This window comes from Parasteatoda tepidariorum, chromosome X1 (assembly GCF_043381705.1).
Source record: "Parasteatoda tepidariorum isolate YZ-2023 chromosome X1, CAS_Ptep_4.0, whole genome shotgun sequence".
NCBI classification, from domain to species: domain Eukaryota; kingdom Metazoa; phylum Arthropoda; class Arachnida; order Araneae; family Theridiidae; genus Parasteatoda; species Parasteatoda tepidariorum.
The window spans coordinates 47,661,449-47,672,954 of record NC_092214.1 but is presented as its reverse complement, the minus strand read 5'-3'; the positions used below and the strand labels follow the sequence as shown (position 1 = coordinate 47,672,954).

General features: G+C 28.0%; 1 protein-coding gene across 2 annotated transcripts in view; it reads right to left on the bottom strand.

Annotated features, from left to right (window-relative positions):
• The window catches only part of LOC107453345 (solute carrier family 4 member 11), a 346,640-nt gene that overhangs the window by 156,481 nt on the left and 178,653 nt on the right, over nucleotides 1–11,506 (bottom strand). For both annotated transcript variants that reach the window (XM_016070143.3, XM_071187398.1), the window contains one exon: nucleotides 10,213–10,253. In XM_016070143.3, the coding sequence (XP_015925629.1) occupies nucleotides 10,213–10,253 (41 nt within the window). The remainder of the gene's footprint in view (nucleotides 1–10,212; nucleotides 10,254–11,506) is intronic.

The window sequence follows — 11,506 nt, the reverse complement described above, 5'->3', positions numbered from 1 at the left end:
GAACCTCACTGGAAGGCTCTTCCCCCCCCCCATGGTATATATAGAAAATAATAACGTGATGAACGAGTTTCAAAAGTGAAATAGTGCACTTGACTTTAATACAATAAATACTTGCAAAACGCGCCATTTAAAAAGTGGCAATTTAAAACTAATTTTTTCAACTTGTTGCTCTAATTAAGAATGTTTCTTGCCACTTTTGTATTTATTCTTTGATTATTTATTTGCCTTTTTTCAGGGACGTAAGGGATGTTGAATTATGGCTTGGAATGACAGCAGAAACACCGATTGAAGGGGGTGTGACAGGCCCTACTGCTACCTGTATATCAGCCATTCAATTTCATCGTCTAAAATTCGGTGACAGTTTCTTCTATACTCATAAAAATGGAAGACATCCATTCACAAAAGGTAAAGAGAAAATTGCGCTAAGTTGTTGTTCTTTCGTTTAAAAAACTATGATTCTTATTTTTTTAATTATTAATAATATTTCTTTTTAAAAAAATCCTTTAAATTAACTTCACTAAAACAACCAAAAATGTATTCACTTTTTACTGAAATGGCCACCCTCAGTATACGATTTTGAAATCTTACAAAATTGCCACAAGGTTTTTTGTATTGAATTTCTCGAGTTATTTAAGTGGAAAAAAGCGTTTGCAAATTCTTATGGATCACAGCCGGGGTCCGGTCCAAAAAAGTACAGATGGGGTTCACATCCTATTAAACTATACATACCCTTATATTCATAACCAAAAGCGGAATGTTTTTTTTTTCTCATTATTTTATTTGTAAATAAGATAGCTTTTTAAAAACAAATAAAATAGTTTGTGAGGTTTTTAAAACTTCTTTGCTTTTTAGGAATTCAATAATTACTTATCCTAGTTTGAAATGTGTTTATCTCAGTTAAATAGTGATTCAAGCTAAAATTATTATGGTTTCGACAAACCTGAAATTTTATCAAGTTTATAATCACCTCAACATTTCATTTAATATAAATAAATGCATTTCATTTCTAAATTTTATATTCGATATAGTTTTTAATGTAGGGAAAATTCACGGCCGCCAACGACTCTTTTTCACTCTCATGTAAGAACTATATTGATCTTTGAGTACTGTACAATACTTAAATCAATTAGCTTGGAAGTGCATGTCATTTAAAATATCTAGCTAAATACAACACTGATAACAGGGTTGGAGCCCTGTTATTACATATATATATATAAACACACACCCACACACAAATATATTACATATATTTGTGTGTGGGTGTGTACGCTCCATGCCATTGGTTTTAGATGTAGTTATTAATATGAGCAATAACAAATTATATCATCTGCTTTTCTTCATTATTTATCAATTAATCATCTGCAATAGGTAAAATATGTATTTTTCGAGGGATTTTAGTTATTTACGATAACTTAATTTATAATAAAATAACTTTGTTTCTTTTTCACTTTAGCGGTCTATTTCATAGGTTATTTCATAGATTAAATAGGTAAGGTATGAAAGTTTTAAACTATCATGTAATTAACGAAAAATTGATTATTCGGGGATATATATATATATATATATATATATATAAGTATAAGATTATTTATTATTTAATCATATCAAATTAGTTTTTACATTTTGATTAAATAAACTTTATAATTGTGTGTAAATATTTTTCTCTTCTCTTGAAAAGTGGTGAAACACATGAAAAAGAGGAAATTAGCTTTATGTGGACTAAAATTTCACTTATTCTCCTATTTAAACTATTAGAATCCCATATTCCATATTGAAGCCACCTCCATTAATTAAGGTTAAAGATCCAAATCTGTTGAAACGAAAGATGTGCTTATTCAGAAAATAATGTTTTTAGGTCTTATTTTGTAAACTAGAAAATCGCCCACTTGAATTAGTGTGCACAGACAACGTTAATACCTCAAACCATTAAGAAAGTTATTAGTACGCAGAGAACTGATTATAAGATCATAAGATCATTTAGATGCTCTATTTTTTGTTAACGCAAAATAAAATTTGTCAGAGTTTGAAAACTTGCTTTTTTTCGCTAAACACTATAAATAAATTCGCATTTTTAAATTTTTATTTCTAATTTCTTAAAAATTCGACTGATTCCGCTCAAATTTTATATTTTACCATTTATTATGACATTTTTAAAAATTATCTCAAGATTTGATCATACAAGATTTGATCTTGTATAATTCAAGCATTCTTTGGAAATAATGAAAAAAAATAATAATTACAAATAATTATTATAGATACTAAAAATACTAATTGAATAATAAAAATAATGATAAAATAATAAAGTGAATGATAAAAAAAATTAAATAAATTAAACAAAACATTGAAATAAAGCAGCAAAAATAAGAAAAATGAAATCAATTTGATGTGTATCGAAACAAAATTTTATTATTTTCTATAGTTTTCGATTGAATAAAAGATAAAGATAATATTTTAAGCCATTTTGCAACTAAGGAAAATTAATAAGTGAAGCAGAAAACTTCATCAACTGATTTTACTTGTTAAAATTCTAAGTAAACAAAATTAAGCTTAATGAAGATATTGAGCCCGTCGTTTGGAAGCATGTAAAAGTTCTTCCTAACGGAATTCTGCTTATTCATTTCATTCAATGGAATTCTACGTATTCAGCCTTCAAATTTCATGTGAAATAGCTGTGGCAAACAGTTGGAAATTTCTGGGTAAAATTCAAAGAAACTGGTGCCTTTTCTATAGAATTAACTCTTCTGAGATTTCCCGAAGAAAACACTTTCTCTCCAAGTAAATTAAATAGTCTTTAAATTGATCATGCGTAATTTATATATATATTAAAGTTCAAAAGTAGAGAAAACATGGAAAAAATTACAGAGCAATGAAAAAAGGGAAAAAGAAAAAGGATACTAGAAAACAAGAAAAAGGATAAGTAAGATACAAGAAAAAGGATAAGTAAATAAAAATCAGGAAAATAAAAGATATAATCTTTTCATCAGCTCACAGGAATATATCCGCAAAAAAGAGTGCTTTCTAATATTTTATCAATATACCCAAAGCAAAATATATAAATACAATAGTGTGAGGAGCACTGAAAAATTGCAAAAAATTTACAAAGAAAGTAGAACACATTAAGTAAAAATATCAAGTAAAAACAGTAAATGTAAAGAAAAAACAGAATAAAACATAAAACGAAATTTATAAGGTGAGTAGCGAATTCAAATGATGTGTACGGGATGTTCTTATATGTACTGGAAATGTTGAAAGAATGATTTGAAATACTTTCATAACAAGATTGCCAGTGTACAAAATTTGAAAACAGAAGGGCAATTTGAGGTAAAAGCGTAAATAGAGGGGTTTTGTTTTATAGTGCGTTCTTACTGCAGTATTGAAGTGTGACTTGTTAGTTACCAAGGATGGGCCCGAAAATGGATGTGCGTAAGGTTATATTATTCTAGATAATTTAACAATTAATTGACAATTAATAATTTTAGAAAATTAACTTTTATTTCAGAAGAAAAAGAGAAAGAAACATGAAATGCCTGTTTTGAAACTATTTTATGTTTATGAAACTATTTTATATTTATAATACAGTAGTTTGAGTCATGGTGGCTCAGGTGCTAGAGCACTCGGCCCGGATTCGAATCCCAGCAATGACTGATCGATATTAATTTCTTACCCGGATCGACCATAGATCGATGTCACAGTTCTGACATAAAATATCCTCAGTGACAGACGGATCATGGGATTTTCAACTCCATGTATCGCAAACACGTTTTAGTTACATCAAAAAGTCCTGCACGAAGGCAAATTTCTTCCAATATTTGATCTAAGAGTTCCCTCGTCTTCTGGATTGGGTTTAAAATTACAGGGCTATGACTATCGCTAGTCGTAGACTCAAAATTGGGTCGTTCGCTGAATGGCGGTTGTAAAGAAAAAATACAATAAAGTTGTTTTATAACTGAAGTATTCGTAACGTAGGACATTATAGAAAATTATTACTAGCTCTTTACGGAGTTATTTATTCTATCAAACAGGTAAACGCATAAAATAACCCGTTACCCTTTTCACATCAACACTGCATGAGAAATGCATGTTGATTATTTATTAAAACCCTTTTCCAAATAGCGTACATCAAACACAAACTAAATATTTTTACCCACAAAGTACTTTTATTAGGTTAGTGAATTCCGTGCTTTTACCATAACTTGATTGATATGGATATCTAAAGACAATATCTACTCAACTCCATGGGCACGACTATCCAATCACTCGCGAGACTCAATATGACGTAATTGAAACAAGGCCCAGGGAATCATAACTCGACATAAGTTTCTAAGTAATGGCAGTCAGCAGTAAAGTTTGACACTCGTTAGAAGACTCCGTTGATGTTTCGAATCGGTCGTATGGGAAACATAATCATACGATGACAACAGCTAAATGTCTAATTTCAGTTTTCCAGAGAGTTTAGACTATGAGAGAAAGAGAACTCTTTTGTTAAGACTGTTAAGAAATTGAGCAACAAGTTGTGATAAACTGTTTTTTTTTTTTTTTTTTTTTTTTTTTTTTTTTTTTTTTTTTTTTTTTAGATTTGTACGTAGCTTCAGGAATTTTCATCCTGTTCTCGAAATATATATAGTTTTTTCCCACTTAGTTTAATATAATTCCCACAAACATGGTGGTATGAAATTTAAAGAAATATCTTATTTTATTGAATTTTATATGATTTCTAATTTTCTGCATAAAATGATTGATACTTATTTTATTTATTTAGAGCTAATTCTTTACTCATGGCCATATGGGCGAAAAAAGCGTCAAATAAATGTATTAAATACCATATGTTTTGGTTTTATTAACTAGAATCATTTTTTTTTATGAGAAAGGTCATCACCAAACTTTATCTGAATTTTTTTCTCTATGTAAAATGTTAGATTTTTTATGTGTGTCATTTTATAAGTATGTCATTTTATATGTATTTTTTATGTATGTCATATAATTTTATCTGAATTTTTTTCTCTATGTAAATTGTAAGATTTTTTTATGTATGTCATATAAAACCTCAAAATTAAAATAATGAGAAAGAACAAGCTTTATCTATGAGCTATTAAATCTTTTTCTTTTTTGAAACCTAATCAATTTAAATTTCTATTTATCATTCAATACTAGATTTATACTTTTCTTAGAGAATACACAACTTGAAAATTGTAAGGCAAATGTATATGTAAGAATTTCAGCATGTCCAAATGTAACAATACATAGGGAAAGAATGTTTAAATGCGATTTCTAACAGCTATTACCTTCCTATACAACTAAATAGATTTCAATATGATTAAAAGTAAAGTGATGGCATTTAATTAATTTTTGCTGAATTTCTTTGAAAGTTATCTAACGTCACAAAATTTTATGTAACTATGCATCGGAAAAGAATGCTTTCAAGCTTTTATTACATTTCTAAATAATTTTGAAGGTTTCTATTTACTAAAGTATATTACATAAATATGATATATATTTAACAAAAAATAATGCCTGAGAAAATTCCTTTTTAAAAATGAAAATTAAAAATATAACCTTATGTGAATTCACTTAACATTAATGTCATTTAACCTCACCTTACTTGCATGATTGAAAAACATTATTTATAAATTATGGTTAATGAGAAATCAGTCTTGAAAAATACTAGGAGCTATCAGCATTATTGTTGTGATCGAAATTTAATTAAATAATATCTAAGTGACAAGTTTTAACAAATGATGCAATATGAAACTGCTGTTCGAAAAAATTGAAAAACAGGTATATAACTATTAAATAATATACTTAAAAAACGGGGCCAACACTACCAGAATATGAATAATTCACCATGTTTCTGGCTCTATGGGAACATTAAAAATCTCAGTTATCATTACAAAGCGCTTTGGTAATGATTTTGGTAAAATTAACATAAGATATGGTTTTATATTTTGAGATAAAAATAGGTAAATGCCATAAAATTTTGTAATTTTATCATGATACTTTAGACAATTGCATAAAAACTATTGATTCGGTTAAATTAACTTCTTAGTTTTGTATTTTTTCTAAATGAGTGGTAATAAGAACTGCAATTTTGAAAACCAGAACTTTTGTTGAGCAGAACCATATGAACTGAAAAACTATTAAATAAATAATTTGAATACTATATATTTTGGTTTTATTTCCCAGAATTATGAATCATTTTACCAGAAATGTTATTACCAGAAAGTACGGTAGTTTTTCCAGAGTTGTTTTCTCGGAAGGCTGGAAGAAATGGCATAAATTCTAAAAATGGTTAAGAAGTTGTAGGTTTTAATTTCAGGAATTACCATTTTATTTAATCTATTAAGACGGAGTACAGAGAAATGAAATGCTGCATGACCACAAAAAATTTCTCACACTAATGGTTTAAAACACTTTTTCTCAAATGATTTTAAAATTTTTTGTCTGTCATAAGAATTTTTAAAATTATAATCTATACATTTTAAATGTTGTACGCGAATTTTATAGCCTCTTAAAGATGGTTTCTTTCCCATACTAGTAATGTAAAAAATCCAGTACTTTCCCATGATATTCATTGAGTAAATGGAGCACAAAAGAAATGCTACCATTGCCTGGAGTTTTCCCGGAGACTTACAGTTAGAGCAAAGGAAACGAATCGAATATTTTATGGAGTTTATCCTTAAGCCTTGAAAAAAGTGTTGTTCTCTAAGTTTTCTTTCAGTGTTAAGCCTATTTCATGCTTGAATTATCCAACTTTGGATATATCTTTCTTGACTGTTTCTTCTTCCAATGTAATTTTGAAAAAAGTACAGAGATATTCGGATATTTTTAAAATTTTAGATGCATACTTGCTTCAATAAAATGGGATGAAACAATTTTAATAGAATAATTCATTTTTAAAAGTTTGCTTAAAATGCTCCTGATATACAAAATTGTATTCATATCCTTCTGTATAAAATCTAAAGTTAAGTGTTAGAGAATGCAATATATGCATTCGTATGCAATGCCAAACTCGCACTAATTTTGAAGATTAAACAAACATATTACAATGTGTTTCAACTTAAAACGAATTTATACACACACATATATATATATATATTTAAAGTAGTAGTAACAATAGTGTTACAAGTGCGAAAAGTCAAGTCTGTCATACCATAATTGAATCTTTCTACAAAATTATTTTTAAACAAAATTAATCTTATACTTTTAATTATTCCTATACTTCTTAGAGGGGGCCGGGATAGCCTGGTCGGTAGGGCGCTGGGCCCATATCCAAGAGGTCGTGGGTTCGATCCTCGCCGGCCGAAGACTCCCCGTGTAGTAAATGGTGACTGATGCACGTTAAATCTGTCGAATCTCAAAGTCCTCCATGTTCCCACAACAAATAAATACCTCTGGGGGTACTGATCCAGGAGTTTCCTTGTCTTCTGGATTGGTTCAAAATGACAAGGCTACGGAGTTGAACGTAAGTAGTCGTAAACCCATGAAATTGGGTCGGCTGTTCAACGTCGGTTATAAAATAAAATAAAATACTTCTTAGAAAAAAAAATTCCTTTGTATTGCTGAAAATTTCTAAACAAACAGTTTCAAAAAAAGAACCACAATTCTCTGAATCATCTGTTAAATATGATTAAATGGTTGATATACATGGTAACAATGCTTCAGTTTGGTTGCAATTACAGAGAAAACATGCATTCTTCTTCTAAATAAAATATTTTTTGCTGGGACGAAATTGTATTTTTGATCCTCGAAATGATGGTATTTGTTACAGCTCAAAAAGTAGGATCCAAACAAAAGAAATCAAGATTTAGGTCATTTTAATTGTCAAATCAAACCTGAGAATACACTGAGAAATCGAATTTTTAATATACGAAAAGTTCGAAATCCGATCAACTATTTAACCAGTTTCGTACTAGTTTTGTATTTTGCCTAATAAATAAATTGCATCCTTTTAAATGGCGTAAAACTTGTATACCGTTCTATACAAATGTTTTCGACTTTCATTAATTAATACAATAAAAGATAATGAATATAAATTAAGAATCATTTTTTATATGGAACTATTTTTGGATAAACAAAATTTATAACAGTGATCAAATTTTTTTGGAATCGTTTAAAAGGTTTTCAAGCTTTGGCGAAGCACGCAAAAAGAAGAATTAGCGTTAAGAAGTTTAAAAATTTAGACCACTCTTTTGACTGAATTACTGGGACCATATTTCACAGATTCTTCCTCATATGTTGAGGGTAAGGAATCCAACTTCCTCGAAAAACTGATAGGTTTAATTTGAAAAAAATACTTGCTTGTGTCTGATTTCATAGCTTAAAATATCGTCTGCACTAATTAATTTGTATATTTGAGATCCCCCTCAAAAACCATTAAAATTTAGTTATAGAACGTGAAGATTCGATCACTAGATCAAAAGTTATTCATGTTGTTCGATTTATTTAGTTATGTACACTACATACACCAAAGATCTTAAAACATTATAAATCGTTCGAAAAAAACTGGATAATTACGCCCTTAATCTCATGATATTTATAAAAAATATTATGATAAAAAATGTTACAAGTGACTGAGGTTTCTCCATATTTTGTAAGATAGAGATTCAAATCAGTCGATCAAAAGGTATATTTGTCCAAAAAAAATCACCTTCATGACAAATTTGGAAATTTAACTAACAGTTTTCATTAGTTGATTAGATTAGCCTACTTATGGTTAGCCCTAAAACCAGTAATATTTCATCAAGTAAAAGTTTTTAACTCCATTTTTTTGGTCGCAACATACGTAGTTATTCATCGCACTGATTGGATATATTGTCTTTAATTTCATTTTTATGAAGGTTATGAGAATATTCCTCTAACAGGACAACAAATTAAAACACTGCTTCAAATCAGCTTTTAAAATTACCGTAACCGTTCTACAAATGTTCTGTGCTGCGTCTGGTGCTCATATGTAATCAAATGCCAATAAATTTAGACTGCAGTTTTTATTAATATTAATTAATAATATTTACATACATTATTAATATTCAATAACATTAAAAGACATTATAAGTATTAATTATTAAGATTAAAACACATTATTGAGATTAATTAATACTTTTATTATTTATATTTATATTGATTAATAAAAATTGATCTATTAATACTGATTAATATTGATTAATAAAAAACAAAAATATTATCTGATCCATTCACTCAATGTTTTTTTTGAAAATTAGATGACTGTAACGAATAGATATAATTAGTTAAGTTCCATAATGATTTATTCAGAAAAGTATTATCTAAAAATATATTAAAAATTATTGGAGAAAATCGAGTTGATAATTCTTTTTTTAAACTTTTTTTCAAAAATGAAATTATTGTATTTGAAACCTCCGTTTACTGGTCTAACTTTTCAAATTTATTATCCACATTTTAGTTTAAGTTATTAAAACTTACAACAAGATAAAGCATGAGAATAAAGTAGCTGAACCGGTATAGTTCTTAAGAAATCACGTCGACTAAATATTCTATTTGTTTATTTACTAATTATGAATATTTATAATCAGATACAACTTTATTTGCATGAATGGGATTTTCATTCGTATGAAAAGCTGAATTTTCATGCGTAATAGAATTATTTTACGGCATAAAGCAAAGTATATAATTTAAGAAGCAAGCACACTTCAGTGTAATATATTCAATCTAATTTTTTCAAACAATTGCTATTTTGTATATTTTATTGCACAATAACAACACTGTTAGAAATTTCATTTGAAAATCACGGTAAAATAACCGGCAGCTATCCGTCCATCCAATTAACCGTAAAGTTTACGGTAAAGAACATTTTTTACCTTCACGCAGTTGAAACCGTTTACAACTACTATGGTTGAAAAAACATAAATACGAACTATACCGGTTCTTTTAACCATTTACAACTAGCATGGCTTAATAACCGTAAAAGAAGAAGTTTAACTGGACATTGGAGATAGTTTAGAAGCCTTATAGTGCTGCCATCTATCAGGGAAGGAGAATATCGTATTCTATTAGCCCAGGTATATTAATCGTGTATATTAATAAACTGTTTCTGTTCCGTTGAATATGGTAGAATAACAATTCAATAAATTATTGTTTGGACATTTTTCCAAGAAATTTCTAACAGTGTAACTGTTGGATATGGAAAAACTTTTTTATTACAATAGACAAATGAATAAAGTATCTCGATTAATTACTCACCTCATGCTTCGCGTACATTAACGTTACTTCATCCCCATCTTCTGTAAAGGAAAAAAAAGAAAATGATTAATTTTGAGTACACCATTTACAATTATAAAAGAAATAATATATTTTTATAAAATCTGTCACTAGTTACTTGTAAACCATATAAACGCTTTTCTTCCTGAATTATTAAACAAATAAGAATAATAGATTGTTACGAAAATATGAATAAATACACATGCTTGTGTTAGGCATCAATGTCTGACTTTCTAAATTCTAAACTGATATGTTTAGGATTACTCGGATATTAGTTCCGGAATTAGGATTACTAGAAGCATGTTTAAGATTACTAGAATATAACAAAATTTGCCATATTTCTAGCTCTATGGAAGCACCAAAAAGATAAGTAATTATTACTGAAACAATTTGGCAATGATTTTGGTAAAATTAATTATAAAATATGGCTGCATAATATGTGATAAAATTTGGTAAATTCTTCATGATACCATGGAGCATGGCATAAAACAATTTATTTGGTTAAATTTACTCTTCAATTTTGTATATTTTACTAAATGTGTGATAATAAGAGCTATAATTTCGAAAAACAGAATTTATGGTAAACCGGAACCGTAACAAATAGAAACCGTTACCATATAAACGTTTAAAATATCGCATATTTTGGTTTCATTACCAGAATAATGTTTTTTTTTCTTTTTCTTTCAAAAGCGTCTTTACCAGAAAGTATAGTTATTTAACCATAATTTTTTCTCTGTGTATTATCATATTACTACAAAAATCAAGCAGTTATCTTTAAGTTTAGGAATATATATCATTTTACAATTAATAACACAAAACTAAAATAGTAATCTTTATCAACACCAACATAAACGAAATTTTATTTTTGAAAATTAATTATCGTTTCTAATGTATGAATTTAATTTAGCGCAATATTTATATACTAATAATAGTTAATTCTTATATATTTTGTGGAGGATCGTTGTTTTATTGGTGAGTTTCTTAGCTATTCCTATTATAATTGAGAAGAAACCATTGCAATTAAACTCATCCTCAAACGGAAACTCATTTTCAACACTTTCGCTTCTTAGTTTTTCTACTTTCATTTATTTTTTCGCAAAGAAACACTTTAGTGCTTCCTTTTGAAAAGAAAATTTTTTCGAACACACTGGTGATAGATATTTGTAAAATTTTTATATTTTATTTGATTATTATCCATCCATCTTGATTATTATCCATCCATCCATATATATATATATATATATATACTGTCTATATTATATCTATAATAATGTAT